At 38.7% G+C, this 20,903-nt stretch overlaps 1 protein-coding gene across 1 annotated transcript in view; it reads left to right on the top strand.

Moving 5' to 3' along the window:
* The window catches only part of UBR5 (ubiquitin protein ligase E3 component n-recognin 5), a 112,145-nt gene that overhangs the window by 78,785 nt on the left and 12,457 nt on the right, over positions 1-20,903 (top strand). Inside the window, exons 29-43 of the mRNA XM_081817135.1 lie at positions 119-358; positions 4,430-4,553; positions 5,150-5,261; positions 6,290-6,421; positions 7,030-7,287; positions 7,856-8,124; positions 8,282-8,493; positions 11,462-11,692; positions 12,155-12,228; positions 13,451-13,623; positions 13,724-13,837; positions 14,823-15,043; positions 16,353-16,473; positions 16,569-16,667; positions 19,700-19,947. Of these exons, the coding sequence (XP_081673261.1) occupies positions 119-358; positions 4,430-4,553; positions 5,150-5,261; positions 6,290-6,421; positions 7,030-7,287; positions 7,856-8,124; positions 8,282-8,493; positions 11,462-11,692; positions 12,155-12,228; positions 13,451-13,623; positions 13,724-13,837; positions 14,823-15,043; positions 16,353-16,473; positions 16,569-16,667; positions 19,700-19,947 (2,628 nt within the window). The remainder of the gene's footprint in view (positions 1-118; positions 359-4,429; positions 4,554-5,149; positions 5,262-6,289; positions 6,422-7,029; positions 7,288-7,855; positions 8,125-8,281; positions 8,494-11,461; positions 11,693-12,154; positions 12,229-13,450; positions 13,624-13,723; positions 13,838-14,822; positions 15,044-16,352; positions 16,474-16,568; positions 16,668-19,699; positions 19,948-20,903) is intronic.

The raw sequence follows: 20,903 nt of genomic DNA, 5'->3' as shown, positions 1-20,903 counted from the left end.
AAGTCCTCCTTCTTGATTTGGGCTTTTGTATCCTTTTACACACTTTTTTTTGTGATGATGATAACATTGCGTGTATGAAAAATACATAAAAGATTCCTGGATTTTCTTTTTGCTCTAGCAACTTTATCCCACAGCCAATTGGAAAATGCAAGCGTGTATTCCAAGCACTACTACCTTACGCTGTAGAAGAATTATGCAATGTAGCAGAGTCGCTGATTGTCCCTGTCAGAATGGGGATCGCCCGCCCTACTGCCCCTTTTACTTTGGCTAGTACCAGCATCGATGCCATGCAGGGCAGTGAGGAACTGTTCTCCGTGGAACCACTGCCACCACGACCTTCATCTGATCAGTCTAGCAGGTAAATTTCCACATGGTAACAGGCTCTGATGAATTCTTCCTCGGGAAATACCGTTTGGCTTACTAAACCTTTGCATTAAGCACTCAGGTGGTGTCCATGATCATTTATGCAGTAAGTGGTAGAGATTTTATTGTGTTTGGAACATGTGAGAGCACTTGAAAAGTTATACATTGTGTCTACGCATCTAAGGTAACAGATACATAGTTGTGGGTTTTATTTTTGGTTTGGAAAAACGCTGTTTTTATTATGCCAGTAAAGTAATCTGGTAAGAAAGTTCAGACTTCTGTAGGCATCATTACTTCTGTCTTCTCTTACTTTAAATAAAGCCTACTGTAAGGCCAACTTAAGGAATGAAAAGACCTATAACTTGCTCTGTATCCAAGGGCTCGGGCTAGGGGGCAGCTTGTTACTGTACAGTATGAATAACCAGAATGCTGGAATTTAAAAATAATTCTCTACAACCACCATATATCTAAGATAGGCCTAAAACAACTCAGTAACTAAATGGTTCTAGGTATAAGATTATTCTTAAATCTCATTCATCTTTTCCATTTGTAACTAGACTGTAAGCTCGTTGAGTCAGAATGTTTAGAAACTAAAATGTTCTGGTGTCGTTTAGCACAGTGCTTCTCAAAATTAAATATGCGTGCAAATCACTTGGTGGTCTTATTAAAATGCAGAGGCTGATTTTGAAGGTCTGGGTGGGCCTTGAGGTTCTGATTCCTTATAAACTCTCAGGTTGTTCCAGTGGTGCTGGTTTAGGGGCCACACTTCTTTGGTTTTCTCCAGTCTGATTTTGTCACTGTGTGTATGTATAATGATGTTTAATAAAGATCTTTGGGATTTAAAGACCCTCTTCTTCTTTTCCTGGAAAACATCACTGTGTTAGTAAGGAAGTCCTGCGTTAGTATTTGACACAGTTCCCAAGAATTCATTTCTGGGTTTCATCTGGGTTGCTGCGTTGAGTATCTGCGCTCTCACTGTGTTCTCCCTTTATTCCATGTGCCAGTATGTGTCCCAGCTTTCCCTTTTTTGTTAGGTCTCCTAGGATACCCTGGAATCTAAATCCAGGTTTGTCTGCCAAAGCCTTCCTGCAGTAGCCTTGTCACTGATATACTTCCAGGATTTGCTGAAAATGGTTACACATCAAACTGTGTATTTTCAGACTCACTAAATATACTTCATTATCCAGTGATTCTGTTAGCAAAATCTACTTGGGCTCCATAGAATGCTCCTGATCCTGATACCCTGTGAGGAGCCCTCTAGTTACTTAAGTGGTATTACTTTGTGAATTCTTTGTACCCTCTCCTTGGTTTTGTTCCAGAACATAAATTTTTTTTTTATCTGCTGAACAGACTTTGGAGTGATCTCATCTTTAAACAGTGCCGATGAGCCTGTTCTTACTAAGTATCAAGACTTTGTGTCCCCTTGCCAACTGCTTCTTAGGCTCTTTATTTAAGTATTGTGCACTCTTCAGCTCTCCTCTTCACTCCATTCGCCTTGATTGATTGTTGAGTCGAAAGTCTTCCCAGAAGGAGATCTCATTTGATAATCAGGAGAGATAATAGTGTAATGTTTTCTACAACTGTTGATATAATGTAGAAATCTTTCATTATAATACAGTACAATCACTCCTTCTTGTAAGGGTGTATTTTGATCAGTGTTCCAAGCATGTCTTAAATAAAAAGTACACACTTGACTAGTCTCTGTGGTTTCCCTTGTGTTGGATGGGGTAGATGGCATATATCATTCCACTGCGCATAAAGTTTTGAGTTTAGTATTTTTGCTTTTTCTGTTGCTGCCCTTCACCTCTTTAAAACTCTTAATGTCCTTATTAATAAACCTGTTTCTCTATCTCCATGCCTCATACAAAAACTGTTAGCTGAAATTTTATTATGAGCTAGGAACTTTAAGCATTGTAAATGTATTACCTGTCTTAATCTACCCAATAACTCTCATAACCACTATCATCATTAGATAATTCTAGACAGATTTTTTCCTTCTTCCTATACTCCTGAATATTAGATGGCAGAGTAGGGGGGAGATACTGCTTTTTTTAAGTTTTTATTTATTTGAGAGAGAGAAAGAGAGAGAGCACGAGCAGGGGGAGTGGGGGAGGGAGAAGCAGACTACCCACTGAGCAGGGAGCCCACCTCAGGGCTCCGTCCTAGGACCCTGGGATCATGACCTGAGCCGAAGGTAGACACTTAACTGACTGAGCCACTTAGGCACCCGTTTGGTGCTTATTGATAGTGTTGAGGCATTGGATGAGTCATCACTGAAGCCCACCGTACCCTCACAGCACAAATTGTAGTCTGGAACTCTCATGAGTGCAGGTTTGTAATTAGAAGTTCTCTGAAGAGACATTTTTCCTGTCCCCATCCAGCCATGGCTGGTTATAGGCAGGTCTCTTGAAATCGGTTGCCCTTTCCTGATTTATGTTTGGCTTTATGTATGTGAGGGGGACAGAAGAGGGACTTTCTGTGATATAACTTCCTATTTTGCTTACATCCTAGACTGTCTCCTGGGAAATCTGTGGCTCCTTGAAACCCTTCTAGCCTAAGAGACATGAACAGATGCCTTTGGTGTAAATGGTGGCACCACTGCTCTTAAGCTTAGTGACATAGGATTGTTTCCCTTTATCACCAGGATAGTTGTGCTTTGTTTTTTACTATTTTATCTAGCATATTTAGGTGATCTACTCCAAGAGGGATTTCTCTGCAGTTTGGCAAATTGCTGGAACTAGAAGTTCCCAAAACTTAGAAGTATTTTAACAGCTCCTGTTAGACTGGGTTTCAGGACTGTAGTTGTGCCATGAAGTCTAGTGGGAAAAAAGTTGAATCGTGGTATGAAGAAAACGGAAGCTCCATTTCTGAATGGGGAGTTGGTAATGTATTTTGGGAATTAGTATCATACATACTTAGTGCATAACTCCTTTGAGGGGATGATAGATCTTATGGATGTTCCAGGATTTTTTTTTTTTTAAGAAATACCAATTACTTGTGGCTTCACAGATGTTGACTTTTTTAATACTGGAAATGTTGAAATCTTAGGTTGGAAATACCCTTTTCATCTTTTCAGATTTTCTTTTAGCATTCTCAGATGCTTTGTAATTTACTACCTCTGTGAAGAACCAGTTACTGAAATTTCTAGTATTAAACACCATATTGAGACTGCTTGTGTTTGAAGGCAAGAGTCTCTCAGTTGACTCTTCATGTGTAACTGGTTTGATTCTCCTTTCTAAGAGCAGCTGAGGTGAGGAAAGAACACTATCTGTGTAAACACCTTTAAAGGTCCTTTAACTTTAACCTCTTTTAGACTGTGTTTCTTAATCTGTAAATAAAGGATAATAGTAGGTCACAGGGTTGTTTTAACAACCCTCTTTTGATCAACTCTGACCTGGATTTTAAGCTGCATTCTCTCATTCTCCCCTTCCTTTTATAATGGAGGCATCTGTCCTTTCTTGGCTGTTTGCAAGGCAGATTTTTAGGGAAGTGGAACTATTTGGCCATCCACCTTTTTTGTTCGGATTCTGTTTTGAAATTACTTTGGAACTGACGTTTTTCCTCTACACAAAAGTCAGTGGTTAATAAGCTGATACAAAGTAGGTCATGTCAGGTCTCTTAAAAGAGTAGATCACTTGTAATAAGCACACTTATTACCATGCTTTGTTAATGGAGGAATGCCGCAGTTGGAACCTTTGGAAGTTGAGGACTGTTGGCTTTGAAAGCAGTGGAGAAGGAAAAATATTTCCTGTAGAGCATTTCAGTGGGAAGGACTCATAAAAGGATGTGCGTTAACAAATTTTTTCACTAATGACTTACTGGAAAGTAAAAACAGTTCTGAAATTTCTAAGTTAAATCTCTACGGTAAAATTAATTTCTTTGGGCTTTGTATTTTCTGACATACTATAGATTAATTATTGTTGGTTTCTAAGAAGCTTTAGGTCAGATTTAAAATAGCATCCTAGCAAGTGGGTCACGCTGAGTAGTGACACTGAGAAACGTAAAAAGCGTGCTGTGTGGCAGAGACGTGCCAGCAGCGCCCTCGGAAGCTCCTGTTTCTCCGCAGCTCCAGTCAGTCCCAGTCTTCCTACATCATCCGGAACCCCCAGCAGAGGCGCATCAGCCAGTCGCAGCCTGTTCGGGGCAGAGATGAGGAACAGGATGACATTGTTTCAGCGGACGTGGAGGAGGTGGTTGTAATCGTCTTCATTGTGGTAGACGAGAGGCTCTTGTGGGAGGGAAGGAGTTTTAGGAATAGTAGCTTACTGCCATTACATGTATTTGCTTCCAGGTTTTAGACTTTTGTTACATGTTGTCATTTATGGTCATACCTGTTAAAAATACTTTTAATAATCCTCGATTTAGTGGATAATACAAAATTGAAACATAAGCTTGTTTTTACTTAGGGTTAATAGAGAAGATATCCTCAGTGTTAAAAAAAAAAGGTTTAGTAGTTCTGGGCAATGTATTTGAAGGCAGAGAGGATACTGCATCTTCATTAGGTAAATTTTATAACTGGAAGTTTAAAAAACTTAAGTCTCTACACAATTGTTACACTTCTCATTTTAAGGTTCTGTCTATGGATAATAATTACAAACTTTAAGATATGTTGATGTAATTTTTGATAGCACGTTGTCACTAGCCAATGATTCAGACTCCTTAGTGTTAAAATTCTCTGTAGTTAGGGATCTTTGTATTGTAGTTACTAATTGCTGTGGAGGAATACTGGTAGAGATATGGGTTTATTATGTACTTTGATTGTCTACAAATAAGATTCTGGATTTAGGTTGAGGTGGTGGAGGGTGTGGCTGGAGAAGAGGATCATCATGATGAACAGGAAGAACATGGGGAAGAAAATGCTGAGGCAGAGGGACAACATGATGAGCATGATGAAGACGGTATGCAGGTTATTTGAGAAATTATTCAGTATGAATAAATCAGGTACCTTTAAGGATATTAATATAATACAGAGAAAAGCCCCATTTGATGTATAGTGAACATAATGTGCAGGATGTTTTCAGTCTAGGGATTCTGTAGCATCTGTTTCAAAATTTTCGGAAGCATCTGTACACATACACACATATAAATATACACGTATATGCTTGTATATATTTATACATATAAAATAATTTATCTTCTTCCTTCTTTACCTTTTGGTTTTGACATAAAGTTTTTTGGTTTTTTCTTTTCCTGAAAGCCTTTTTAGAAGGTAAAATAATCATAAGCACATTAGGAAACATTTACAGATTAGAGAAAAGGAAAAAAAAAAATGACCCATAATCCCACCTAGACGCTAATAGTTTATAGTTTTACTTTCAGTCCTCCCCTGTGTTGCCCCATTCCCATGCATGTCTTAGATATTATATGTGTAATTTTTGTGCCTTTTTTCACTAACAATAATCATTTTGGCCTTTTTGCTACATAGTCATCGTAACTGTTCTTCCTAGTAGCCATCAGATAGACTTTGGGGGTCAGCTTTATTGAGGTATAATTGACATACAATAAACTGCACATATTTAAAATTTACAGTTTTATATGTTTTGACATGTATATACTGTGAAATTCTAGATAAATCTTTTTAGCTTTCTTCCCCTTTTAGAATCCTTGTATGTAAAACAGATGAAAATAGGGCAGTGGACCTAGCCCAGAGCTCTGCCCACTGGTGGAGGTTCCGCTGCCCAACCCTTTTTACCTCAGGCTGTGCAGAACGGATTTTGAATTGGAGTATAATAGTCTACTGAGTGCCATAATGTGCCTAGTCATTTTTCTCCTACTAAGCAGGCAGTTATGCTTATTGTAGTAGTAATCCCTCCTTTCTGCCCTTTCTGCCCTCCCGTTGCCTTACGATATTCTGGCTTATTGCACCCTTTGTTCCACAATGAGTCTGTACTTTTTCCCCCCCTTCTTATTTAAATGTATTTTCTAGGGAGTGACATGGAGCTAGACTTGTTAGCAGCAGCTGAAACAGAAAGTGACAGTGAAAGTAACCATAGCAACCAGGATAATGCTAGTGGGCGTAGAAGTGTTGTCACTGCAGCAACTGCCGGCTCAGAAGCAGGTACGTTACCTTACTCGTATCCAGCTTTCTTGCTTATGCTAAGGCTAAGTGTATATTCAGCACGAATTGGTTAAACTGTACTCCTTATGATTTGCACAAGGGTGCCTAAGTCTTTTTTTGGAACTTAATCCTTTTTCCCTGTGGATGTTAGTGAGGAAGATATTTTATTTCATTTATTTTTTTAAGATTTTATTTATTTGCAAGAGAGACAATGAGAGACAGAGAGCATGAGAGGGAGGAGGGTCAGGGGGAGAAGCAGACTCCCTGCCGAGCAGGGAGCCCGATGCGGGACTCGATCCCGGGACTCCAGGATCATGACCTGAGCCGAAGGCAGTCGCTTAACCAACTGAGCCACCCAGGCGCCCCGTGAGGAAGACATTTTAATGACTTTTTTTCTTTTCTGATTTTTAAATAATGGATAAATTTTAAGGTTCATTTAGAAGAGTTGTTTTGTAATTAAACTATTTTAATGATGGGTTTTGTGGACTATAGACTATAGCCTGGCATTCTGTTTAATACATGTTTATTTTCCTGAATGAGGGAGTACACTGTAGTTTTAAATATCAACAAACTGACAGTGGTTTCGGTTTTAAAAACAAAAAATTTAGGTGCGAGCAGTGTTCCTGCCTTCTTTTCTGAAGATGATTCGCAATCAAATGACTCAAGTGATTCTGATAGCAGCAGTAGTCAGAGTGACGACATAGAACAGGAGACCTTTATGCTTGATGAGCCATTGGAGAGAACCACAAACAGCTCCCATGCCAATGGTGCTGCGCAAGCTCCCCGGTCCATGCAGTGGGCCGTCCGCAACACCCAGCATCAGCGGGCAGCCAGCACAGCCCCGTCCAGCACGTCCACGCCAGCAGGCGAGTCTGAAAGCTTTGTATTCTTAAAAGACTTAAATAGGTTTTTAAAACGATGTATGTTCATCTAGACCAGTTAAGTAGTTTCATAATAGTTCTTCAATGTTTTGCTGGGTTCAAATACAAAAAATATTTACATAGGCTTTTATCGAGGTTTCTCGGTCTCTGTACGATTGCTGCTTTGGGCTGAATAATCCTTTGTTTGTGATTGTGCTACAGTGGATGTTTAGCAGCATCCTTGACCTCTATGTACCAGATGCCAGTAGCAGCGCCCCCCCTCCCCACACCCCCCCTCGTGACAACCAAAAATGTCTGTAGACATTGTCAGATGTCCCTCTTTGGGGTGGGGGCAATAGCAAAGTTGCCTCTGGTTGAGAACATTATAGTAATTCTTGTCCCCCTCCCCTCATCATCGCCCTCCCTAATGTGGTGTGGTTTAAGAAAAAGTTTTTTGTTCAGTTGCCCCATTTGCCGGTGCAGTTGATCTTTGAGCTTATTTAAATACACACAGTGCTCGAGAAACACAATTCGCATCTGATGACTTGTTGTGGTTGTCCTTTTTTCTTTACAGCCAGCTCAGCGGGGTTGATTTATATCGATCCTTCAAATCTGCGCCGGAGTGGTACCATCAGCACGAGCGCTGCCGCTGCGGCCGCGGCTCTGGAAGCTAGCAACGCCAGCAGCTACTTAACATCTGCAAGCAGTTTGGCCAGGGCTTACAGCATTGTTATCAGACAGATCTCGGACCTCATGGGCCTTATTCCTAAGTATAATCACCTAGTGTACTCTCAGATTCCAGCAGCTGTGAAATTGACTTACCAAGATGCAGTAAACTTACAGGTATGGAAACATTGAAAAGTTACTCATTCAAATAAATTTATGAGAATTCCAGTATATGGGAATTAATGTTACACATATTTAAATGTTTACATACTACTTCTACATCAAATTTAACTTTATTTGGATAGTTTTAACTATTTTAGTTTGGTCTTCATAGAACTATGTAGAAGAAAAGCTTATTCCCACTTGGAACTGGATGGTCAGTATTATGGATTCTACTGAGGCTCAATTACGTTATGGTTCTGCATTAGCATCTGCTGGTGATCCGGGCCATCCAAATCATCCTCTTCACGCTTCTCAGAATTCAGCTCGAAGAGAGAGGATGACTGCACGAGAAGAGGCTAGTTTGCGAACCCTGGAAGGCAGACGGTATGAAATTCTTCACGTAGGCTTGTATGTTCAGACAGAACCCTTAGGTCCTAGAACGTTAGAGCTTTTTGATTGCTGCTGCATAAGACCTCACTCTGTTTTGAAGGATGGAGGTACCTTGTGTTACTTCTTTTTAAGTTACTGTATAGTTGAAGCAAAATAAGTTAGTTATAATCCAAGCTATTTTTTAAAAATTCATTCGTATTGCAGGAATCTGATGCTAAATACTTCTCATTTTTGAAGTAGTTGATCTCCATCCTTGTGTCCTTATCCCCCGGGCTTCCCCGCCTCGCCCTTGAAAGGCCTGTATTCATGGGAAGACTTATTTTGACCGTGGTTGAACATGAATGCACGTTGTACTTGGGGAGAGGAGAGTGTGTGCAGTTACCAAAGCTGCTCTTGGATTCCCTCAGATCAAATTTCGTTTTCTACATCTCCCAGTCTGTTGAATCGTACTTAAAGTATATTTCTTTATGTGTTTTTGGGTTTTTTTAAGATTTTACTTATTTTAGATAGTGTGAGCACATGCGAGAGAGTGAGTGGGGCGCAGTGGGAGAGAATCTTCAAGCAGACTCCCTGTGGAGCACGGAGTCTGACACAGGGCTCGATCTCATGACCCAGAGATCATGACCTGAGCCAAAAATCACGAGTCAGACGTTTAGCTGACTGAGCCACCCAGGCGCCCCTGTATTTGTTTTCTTTCTGTTCAGTTATAAAATGACCTTTTTCAGGACTAGGAATCAGCCCCAAATTGTACACTAGAGCAGTGAGGCACTGCCACACAGTGAAAGTGCCCCATACCTGAAGTCACAGTCCTAGGATCTGGTTCTAGTTTGGGCTCAGGTGAAACAACCTCGCTACTTTGGGAGGAAGACAAGGGGCTTGGGAGACTGCTTAGGAACCTTAACAAGATTATGGTTGGAGTCCACCATTGAAAAGTAATAGTTCTGTAAGTAGGGTAAGTGAAGGCCAGGAAGGTGGAGAGAGAGAAGCACTGAAATCATATAAACAGAATTGAGGGCTTTGTTGTAGGATGGAGCAGGAGGAGGCAGAATTTACACCTAGACTTTGATTCTGAATAAACTAATAGGAAAATTAAGAGAAAAATCTAGAGCAGTATAGAATGGACATACGTGCTTTTGAAAATACTGAGAACTGGGAGAGGATTTGGTGGAAATGTCTAGAATACAAAATTGAATGCTTGGCAGAGAGATCTGGACTTGGGAGGCCTCTGCTTTCTTGTCCTGGGAAGCCCGCTCTACAAAAAGACACATTGTCTTTGTTAGGCTTAGTCACTCCCTGCTGAAGTACAGCGTTCTGATGATAGATCTAGATTGGTTACAGGGTTCTCCCCGTATCTCACTGTAGCTCTCACTCTAATAGAATAGCCTTATTGAGATATAATTCACATACTGTACAATTCACCCATATAAGTGTACAGTTCCATACTTTTGAGTATATTCAGAGCTATGCAACCATCATCACAATTAATTTTGGAATATTTTAATCATTCCATGAGAATATCTGTTAGTCACGTTCCATTTTCCTCTACTTTCCCACCCTAAGCACCCACTGATCTACACCCTTTCTCTGTAGTTTTGCCTATTCTGGACATTATGTACAGATGGAACCATACAATATGTGGTATTCTGTGCCTGGCTTCTTTGACCTAGCATAATTTTTCTAAGGTTCATCCAGGTTTAGCATTATCAATCAATACATTACTTCCTAGTAATATTTCTTTGTATGGATGTGCCACATTTTTTTTTTATCCATTCATAAGTTGGGTTTTTCAACCTTTTTGGCTCTTGCGAATAATGCAGCTGTTAATATTTGTGTACAGGTTTTTGTATAGATGTGGGTAAATATCTAACTGTGGAATTGCTAGATCATATGGTAATTCTCTCTCTTAACCTTTTGAGGAACTGCCAGACTTTTCCAGAGTGGCTGCACTATTTTACATTCCCAGTAGCAGTGGATGAGGCTTCTAATTTCTCTACGTCCTTGCTAACTCTTGTTAGTAACTTTTTTATTGTAGCCATCCTAGTGGATGTGAAGTGGTATCTCATTGTGGTTTCGATTTGCGTTTCCCTAATGGCTAAATGATGAGCATTGTGTCATGGGCTTATTGGTCATTTGTGTATCTTTGGGGAAATGTCTGTTTGCCCATTTTTTAACTGTCTTGTCTTTTTGTTATTGAGCTGTATGAGTTACTTACATTTTCTGAATATAAGTTCCTTAATCAGATACAAGACTTGCAGAAATTTTGTCCCATCCTGTGTGTGTTTTCTTTTCTTTTTTTTTTTTTTGATGGTGTCCTTTGAAGGACATAAGTTTTTAATTTTGATAAAGTCTAATGCTGTGTGTGTTTTCTTGTTGCTTGTGTTTTGGTGTCATGTTAGGCAGTAGTTCTCAGCGTGTAATTCCCCAGAATAGCAGCAACAGCATCACCTAGGAACTTGTTAGAAATAGAAAATTGGGGGCCCTACCCCAGACCTACTAAAACTTAGGGACATGGGGCCACAGTCTGTCTCAACAAGGCCTCCAGGAGATTTTGCTAAGACACTGAAGTTTGAGAACCATTGTCTTGAGGGAAGAAGTTCCTTTTCCCATTCCAAAGGACCCTGGAAATCCTTTCCCAAATAAAAAGCACAGGACAGCGGGGTGCCTGAGTGGCTCAGTCAGCTAAGTGCTCTTAATTTTGGCTCACGTCGTGATCTCTGGGTCATGAGAGTCCCGCACTGGGCTCTGAGCTCAGCAGGGGGTCTGCTTGGATTCTCTCTCTCCCTCTGCTCACCAGCCCCCAACCCCCAAATAAATAAATCTTAAAAAGTACAGGACCACACAGGGTTAATGAGTTTTGACTTACGGATACTCTCAGTTCCTAATTTTGCATATTTATGATAGTGCTAATTTTCATATTTGTATCCTTTTAAAAAAGCATTTTCATTTCTTTTTCTTCCTACAGACGTGCCACATTGCTTAGCGCCCGTCAAGGAATGATGTCTGCCCGAGGGGACTTCCTAAATTACGCTCTGTCTTTAATGCGGTCTCATAATGATGAGCACTCTGATGTTCTTCCAGTTTTGGATGTTTGCTCACTGAAGCATGTGGCGTATGTTTTTCAAGCCCTTATATATTGGATTAAAGCAATGAATCAGCAGACAACGTTGGATACACCTCAACTGGAACGCAAAAGGTATCCATACTTGCCATGAGGTTGGTTTAGGAAATACTTAATTGCTCAATATGGTCTCTATTAGTATATTGTCCGATTTTTGGAGCGAGGAGAAGAGCGTTGCAAAAGAGAAATAGTACAGGAACATTTCATGTGGGGAAGAGGGCTTGAGTCTCCATAGCTACTAACTGAAAACAGGAAACCTGAGAATCCAATTAAGTTTGATGTTTGATGTAGTTTGTCATGTTTTCTATTAGAGTTTGTGTAAGTACTCACTATTTCTTAATGTGATTATCCTCTTGCTTCTTTCGAGCTTGTTTTGTAATTGTAGTACATTTGGCCTGGTCACTCTACCATTCCCAGAGTCTAAAACTTGATCATAATGTTTGCAATTGCCTAGATACTTAATTGACTTTTTCACTTACAGTTCCCATCACCTTTGTTCCATATTTCATGTAAAATGACTCACTTGTCTTTTTAAAGGACACGAGAACTCTTGGAACTGGGTATTGATAATGAAGATTCAGAACATGAAAATGATGATGACACCAATCAAAGTTAGTGTACAGAAAATCTGCTAATCTACTTCAAGAAATGGCTGCCTCAGTATTTCCCCTTCAAGCTTTTTAACTTCATTATTTTCTGTCTGGGTGGGAATTTCTCTTTTCTTCTCTATGTCCCATTTCTTGCATTTTCTGTCCATTTTTCCTTATATATCCTTGAGTTATTTGCTTCATAAATAAGGATGAATTAAAGAAATGTTATAAACTTTTTAACAGTCGGTATTTTTTCTCTTTTATCTTTGTATCCTTTGGTTTTAGTTTTATGTTTACCTTTATTTTTAAGTGTGTAAGTACAACATCTTTAAAAAGTCTTAGCAGAACCTTTATTAATGCTGATGCAAAATTGGTTTAGTCAAGAAAATGAGAAATACCAATTATAACTCCCAAATATCAAAACTCTTAAGAGTTAATGCAATAAAAAGAAAATATTCCAAACTCAAGAAATTTTGGGATCTTCTGCAGTCTCTACTTTGTAGTTTTTAGCTATTATTTCAAGTGGAATTTAAAAATTTTTTTAAAGTGGGGCCAAATAGCCCGTCCTCTTGCCTATTTCTTATGAACAGCTAGTACTTTTATTCAGCCCAGGGAAAGACAACTGACCTAATTGCTGCTGTTTGAAAACCCAGCCTTAGTCACTATTTTCACAGCTTACTGTACACTGCCCAAAGTTTTATTCCATTAAGGGGAGATGGTGTTCTTGTGCTTACTGTTGAGATGAATGAGATGTCCAGACATTTTTGTCTTGTAGAGAAAGCAGAACTTAAAAGTAAGCAAATGCTCAGATCTCAGCTCCTGACCATCTCCTCCTTATAGAGTCATCAGTGAGCCATGTCATGAATATGCTTAGGAAGCTAGCTGTATTCAGGTCTGAATCCCTAAAGAGAGAAAGAGAAAGATATGGGAAATGTTTTGTCCAATACAAAAATGGAACAGTATTTGTTACTGCTAATACTTTTTTTTCCAAGCTTTTCTTGTTGTGTTAAAATACACATAATAGAATTTACCATTGTAACCATTTTAAATTGCTAATATTTTGAATTAGCACCTAAAATAGTATCAAAATTTTGGACAATAAACTTGTTTTTGGTTTTTGGGTGACATTAAAATTTCATAAAGAGGTTACAGGAATTTTGGATTGAGCAGATTAAGATTCTTTTACCCTTCCCCAGTAACTAATATTTTCTAAAAAACAAACACTTTATCTCTTTATGTTTAGGTGCTACTTTGAATGATAAGGATGATGACTCTCTTCCTGCAGAAACTGGTCAAAACCATCCATTTTTCCGACGCTCAGACTCCATGACGTTCCTTGGATGTATACCCCCAAATCCATTTGAAGTGCCTCTGGCTGAAGCCATCCCCTTGGCTGATCAGCCACATCTGTTGCAGGTGATTTAGATAAACTAGTTTTACAAGGTTTCTTTTTAAGTGACTTCATTTTTTTTTTTAAGTGTTCAGTGTAACTAGAATATTTCTGTTAAAATTCCAGCCAAACGCTAGAAAGGAGGATCTTTTTGGCCGTCCAAGTCAGGGTCTTTATTCTTCATCTGCCAGTAGTGGGAAATGCCTAATGGAGGTTACAGTGGATAGAAACTGCCTTGAGGTAAGATAGTAAAGATCTTCACAATATAATATTTGTAAATGAGAACTTGTCCCAGTATCTAGAGTTTTAGAAATGCATTAATCCAGAATATTGTATTGCCTCAAATAATGGAAGTATCAGAAATTCCTGCCTTGTGACATAATTCCATATAATTTCATAATTCCATCAGTGTCACTAACCTGCTTTGAGACAAACTTGTTTTATGTCAGGTGACTTCATCTATGAAATGGCAGTTTCATTATGTGTTTTGCCTATTTCACAGAGTTGAATGTTGTAATGTTCCTGGAAATTAAATCTTTATATTTTATATGTGTAATGCATATATACCTATCTTATATATATGAGCATATATAGTATTGGCTTAACTTTTCTTTTTGACTGTAGAATGTGAATAATAAGGTAGAATTATCCAACAGGTCATTATTAATATTATCTACTAGGCACAGTCTCAATCTTTATAAGCACGTTGAGTAGAAAGCATTTTTTGTCCTGATTTTATGGGTAAAAAGTTGAGGCTTGCAGAGATTACATAAATTTCTTGTGGGAATGTCTGTTTGTTATACAACTAGTTAAGTAGTAGATCTAGATTTTAGATAAAAGTCTGATGTGAGAGCCTAAAATTATATAGTCCGTACTGTTCCTCCAATGAAAACGTAATAAACACGTTTAAGAGCAGAATTTGCTTTATTATCTAAGTGATAAAAAAGAATGCAATCTTTGAAATATTGAGAATAACATAGGACATTATAGTAGCCACAGATATTATAAAGAATCCTTTAAAAGTTCTCTGAGGCTGCTGTGGTAAATCCACATTGGTGCAGTTTCATTGGTAGTCAGCAAGGGAAACAGGCTGCATCTTTGTAGTTGAAGTGCTAAAAGGAATTAAAAAACTTCCATGTGATTTCTGTGGAATATTAGGAAGTTGAAAAGGAAATCTAGTCAGTTTTTTTTTAAATGTATAACTTTTATGTGTAAAAATTCATAGGTTCTCCCAACTAAAATGTCTTATGCTGCCAATTTAAAAAATGTAATGAACATGCAAAATCGACAAAAAAAGGAAGGGGAAGAACAGAATGTGGTGCCAGAAGAAGCTGAAAGTTCAAAACCAGGGCCATCTGCTCATGATCTTGCTGCACAGTTGAAAAGCAGTTTACTAGCAGAAATAGGACTGACTGAAAGTGAAGGGCCACCTCTTACATCTTTCAGGTATTTGCTAAGTGGAGATAGTTTTTCTGTTGCATTACTTTATGGGTATTATAATTCTAAGAATTTTTATTTAGGAATTTTATTATTTTATTTCATATGTATGTAAATAATAGAATTAAATGTTTGAGTTTTCTGGATTTTGGGGTGACTGTATAGTCATTGATTGGCATTCTGATTTTTCTCCTTACTTTATTGAGGAAATTCTAGGCCTCTGTTTTTTAATGTTCAGTACTGAGTTAAAGTATGTCCATGTCAGGTTGCCAATTATAGACGTGTTACCAGCAGCTCAGCAAAGGAAAACATGTGAATGACTAGAAAGAGCTTTCTAGACTTGTGACTCTCACACTTGCTTGGGCTCCTTTGCCAGGTTCACAGTTGATTATTATCTTATAAGAAAGAGGTAGGTTCTTTGCTTTCCCAGTAAAAATTTGCTAGGGTACACTGTGGCTCAGTATGGCTAATCATCAAATGATTTGTTGAGTACACATGGTTTACAGAATGTCAGACAATTATTTTTGCTTAGGAAACTACATTTTATATACATAGTCCAACGACCATAAAAGGCAAGGAAGAATTGTGAACTGGGGGAGCCCAAGCTTTTCAGAGACAATATGGCTTGAGCTGAGATGGTGAGAATGTGTAGAAGCAAACATTGAAGGAGAGAAGAATTGGAGGTAGAGAGACAAGTTAGAAAGCTCTTAACTAGTCCAGGCCTAGTGGTAAAAAGGGGCTGTGAAGTAGAATATTGCCTTTGGGTATGGATAGGAAATTATGGAAAGAGAGAAACTCATGAAGGACTTAATCACTCTGGAGGAACAGGGGAAAGAGACATTAAAATTTGTTTCAGGTTTGTGCAATAGGGAAATAGATGGTACTACTGAAAGAAAGCAAGAGGCAGCGTCATTGAAGTGAAGAAGCCCTATTCAGTTTTCCTATGTTGAATTGGACTTGTGTGTCACTGACATGGATATATTTAACACAGTGGAAATTCTGGTCTGTTGTGAAAATTTGAACTGGAGAGGGACCTAGGAGTCACCCAAATGGAGAGGGATGATGGACTTTAGAGAAGAGGTAAAAATGAAGATGAAGGTAGGCAGCGAGGAGATGTATCCTTATATAAAGGACGGAAGGAATAATGGAATAAAAATGAGAAGTTCTATGAGGAGTGAGTAATTCTAGAAAAATTCTGTTAGAGAGGATGTCGTTTGAAGTACTTCAGAACCAAGAAAATTACTGTCATTGACCAAAAATCAGGGAATTTTTATAGTTGGCGAAATTACTTCCCACTCTCCCCTTAAATCTCTTGCAGGCCACAGTGTAGCTTCATGGGAATGGTTATTTCCCACGATATGCTGTTAGGACGTTGGCGCCTTTCTTTGGAACTATTTGGCAGGGTGTTCATGGAAGATGTTGGAGCAGAACCTGGATCAGTATGTATTTTGAGCACTTTTAATTCTGTTCTGCCTGATAAGAACTTATGTCAGAGAATAATTCTGTCATGGATTTTTTTTTTTTTTTTTTAAAGATCCTAACTGAATTGGGTGGTTTTGAGGTAAAAGAATCAAAATTCCGTAGAGAAATGGAAAAACTGAGGAACCAGCAGTCAAGAGATTTATCACTAGAGGTAAAGGTATTTAAATTTTCTTATACTATACATATAGTGTGCCATTTATATTAAGTTTAAAAACAAAAAATAGGGGCGCCTGGGTGGCTCAGTTGGTTAAGCGACTGCCTTCGGCTCGGGTCATGATCCCGGAGTCCCGGGATCGAGTCCCACATCGGGCTCCCTGCTCGGCGGGGAGTCTGCTTCTCCCTCTAACCCTACCCCCTCTTGCGCTCTCTCTCACTCTCTCTCTCTCTAATAAATAAATTTTAAAAATCTTTAAAAAAACAAAAAATATCAGTCTTGTTAAGGGATGTTTTGAGTTAACTAAAACTTTTATAATTAGAGTAGTGGTTATCTCTGGCAATTGGTTTCCTAACATCTTCTCATGATCAGTGAATATTTTCAGTTTTGTTTTTTTTTTTTTAACATTTTTGATGTCCTTTATTCCATTAGGGTTATTATATTCCATTGATGCTCAGATCGTCTCTTTGGCTAGTGGGAGTCCTGAGTCCTCTTTGGCTCCTTGGTCCTCTTGACAGGACTCCCAACAATCTTTGATAACTTCTTTACTTTTTGGTATGTCTCATCTTGTATATTTCCTGTCACAGACCTTAAATCAACGATTTCTTCAAGAAGCCTTGGTTCCTTTTAGAAAAGTATTTCAAGATTATAATCTGGGCTATAGGGTTGCTCCCTGCCTACTAGGTTGGTCATGGTTTCTAGGTCTTTTCAATGGATAGAGCTAGGAAATTTTCCTTTAAAAAAAAAAAAAGAGAAATTACATTGTAAGTGCATACTTGATATTTCCAATTCAAATTCGAGATTTAGGATCACGTAATTGTTTTATTTCCACCTCTTAGTCTTTATCTCCTTTCTTCCAAACCAAAAATCCAACTTCCCAACACCACTAAGAAAATTACTCCTTTGCTTTTATCTTACAGCATATACATGGCAGTTTTAGAGTTACAACATCCACACGACCACCCAAAACAATGATCGAAAATAGCTTAAGATTTACTTGCAGTTTTTTGCCCTTAGAACTTATCCAATTAGAGATATAGTCAGATTGCTTCAAGTCACTTGAAATAATTTTTCTTTGTGTGGTTTTGCTACTAATGTAAAATATCTATAATAGTGCAAGGCCAACTCTACAGAAGAAGTTATATTTAGGGAATTCTAGTTTCTATTTCTGTCTCTTTTACCATGCCCCCACTTCTCCCCTTCAGGTTTTTTTTTTTTTAATTGTCTTCCCTCCTTTAAAAAAAAAGTAATCGTGCATGTGTGTATATGTATTCATTAGCCATCTCTCTCCCCTACTCCTGACCCCGAGTGTGCTATGCATTTTACTCCATCTTGCTTTTCCTAGTTAACAGTATATCCCAGAGGTAAAGCCATTGCTGCATAGAGCAGGGTTCTGCCTTCCTTTTACAGCTGTTTTGTCTTAGTACTGCATTTTATGGTTGTATCACAGTTTTGTTTTTGTGTGGGGTTTTTTTTGTTGTTGTTAAACATTTATTTGAGAGAGAGAGAGACAGAGATAGTGACAGAGAGCACAGGTGGGGAGGAGAGGGAGAAGCAGGCTCCCCGCTGAGCAGGGCACCTGACGCAGTGCTTGATCCTAGGACCCTGGGATCATGACCTGAGCCGAATGCACACACTTGACTGACTGAGCCACCGAGGCGCCCCACCAATCTCCTATTGATAGATATTTGGGTTTATTTCTAATCTTTTGCTGTTACAAATAGTGGTGTGTGTTTTTTTTGGCTAATGTGTGTATCTTTGAGATAGATTCTTAGACATAGAACCTAGACATGGGTCAAAGAGCATATGCATACGTAATTTTGGCAAATACTGGAAAATACTTCTGCATGATGATTATGTATTTTTGCTCTTGCAACATTAATCTGAGATGCCTCTATAGTCCTGCCAGCAGTTTGTCAAATGTTTAGATTTTTGCCAATGTGATAGGTAAGAAATGGCATCTTGTGTAGTTTTAATTTGCATTTCTCTTATTATGAGCAAAGTTAAACATCGTTTCATATATTTAAGTATTTTACTTTCTTCTGTGAACCGTTTGGTATATATATCTTGCCCATTTTTTTCTATTAAGCTTTTCCCCCAATTTTTTAGATTTTTTAGAAGCACATTATCTTACAGCACTATGTATACTATTCATAAATTTATATCTTTGTAACAGAACACACTCACCATTTTCCCAGCTTATCATTTTTATTTTACTTTGCTTGTGGTTTTCTGTCACCAAAGGAATATCCTGTGTTTTCTAGTATTTGCTAGCAGTTTTTTTGGTTTGTGTTTGTTTGGTTTTAAAACACACTTGATTTACTTGGAATTACCCTGGTATATTCCAAAATTGAACAAATTGCTGTTTTCCAATAGGCTTATTAAGAAAATATTAGATTGAGTTAAATTCCATTATCCTGATTTTTTTTTTTTTAAGATTTTATTTATTTATTTGAGACAGAGAGAATGAGAGAGAGAGAGAGAGCACATGAGAGGGGGGAGGGTCAGAGGGAGAAGCAGACTCCCCGCCGAGCAGGGAGCCCGATGTGGGACTCGATCCCGGGGCTCCAGGATCATGACCTGAGCCGAAGGCAGTCGCTTAACCAACTGAGCCACCCAGGCGCCCTCCATTATCCTGATTTAAGCAAGACATTTTTATATGCTTTAGAATGTTTTTTATTTGGGGCCGGGAGTGGTAACTGGGTGGCTCAGTCGATGAAGCGTCCGAATCTTGATTTTGGCTCAGGTCATGATCTTAGGGTCGTGATATTGAGCCCAGTGCAGAGCCTGCTTGAAATTTTTCTCTCTCCCTCTCCCTCTGTGCCCGCCCACACCTCCATGCTCACTTTCTGTCTCTCTCTCAAAAAAAAAAAAAGTTTTTAATTTGGAATATATAAGCTCCCAGGAACCCAGATTACTTTGTAGTTAAACTCCCGAGGAACTAATATTACAGTTTCATATTTTATATAGAAAAATTTCAAAGTGGTTTCTAACACTGAACTTTACTACTTTTTGGTGCATTTTAATAGGTTGATCGGGATCGAGATCTTCTTATTCAGCAGACCATGAGGCAGCTTAACAACCACTTCGGTCGCAGATGTGCTACTACGCCAATGGCTGTACACAGAGTGAAAGTCACGTTTAAGGACGAGCCAGGAGAGGGCAGTGGCGTAGCACGGAGTTTTTATACAGCCATTGCACAGGCATTTTTGTCAAATGAAAAACTGCCAAATTTAGATTGTATCCAAAATGCCAACAAAGGCACTCATACAAGTAAGTAGTCTCCAGATAACAAGCATCATAAAAATCATGTGCATGGATGAAATTGGTGAAGGGGATTAAGAGGAGAAAAATTCTTGTTTCAATTCTTGTTTCATCAGAACATTGTAATTACAGTTACAAGTATTTATAGTGGGAGGACTTTAGTGTACATTCACATTTTTATAGTTTTATTCTAGGTTAATGATTTAATCTTGTTTAAACTACTCTAATCAGCAGTTTAGCACTTGGCTCTTTTACTGACCCATTTATTTTCATAAATGTGACTGTAGTAGTGAGTTTCTCATCTCAGTTGTTACATGTTTGGGGAGTGGGAAGTTTTAAGCTCTACGGGAACAGAAAAATTCAATGAGCACATTACAGTATTTCTACCACCCTTGTATTTAATTAGCACAGATACTTAAGAAAATACTATTCTCTAGAGCGGTGCTATTCAGAGTACAGTTTGCAGAGTTGCTACCGGTCCCCAATGAGATAAGGAGCTTGCAACCAAATATAGATTGGTTGACCGTATTATTAACCTCACTGTATAATTTAGCAAGACTTTGTTTTTTTGGTAATAAGATTTTCTGTTTAACATCCTGGCTCAAGCTCGACCTCCTTGAGGACCAGCACTTAAGGATTAGGATTCTTACCTAATTTTCAAATTAAAAAAAAAAAAAAATGTGAAAATTACAAATGCCGGGGAGCCTGGGTGGCTCAGTTGGTTGGGCGACTGCCTTTGGCTCAGGTCATGGTCCTGGAGTCCCAGGATCGAGTCCCACATAGGGCTCCCTGCTCGGCAGGGAGTCTGCTTCCCCCTCTGACCCTCCCCCCTCCCCCCTCTCATGCTCGCTCGCTCTCATTCTCTCTCAAAATAAAATCTTTTTTTTTTTAAGATTTTATTTATTTATTTGAGAGAGAGAATGAGATAGAGAGAGCATGAGAGTGGGGAGGGTCAGAGGGAGAAGCAGA

The sequence above is a fragment of the Leptonychotes weddellii genome, chromosome 4 (genome assembly GCF_054177405.1).
Source record: "Leptonychotes weddellii isolate Sample4059 chromosome 4, ASM5417740v2, whole genome shotgun sequence".
In the NCBI taxonomy this organism is placed as follows: domain Eukaryota; kingdom Metazoa; phylum Chordata; class Mammalia; order Carnivora; family Phocidae; genus Leptonychotes; species Leptonychotes weddellii.
This window is presented reverse-complemented; position numbering and strand designations above follow the sequence as displayed.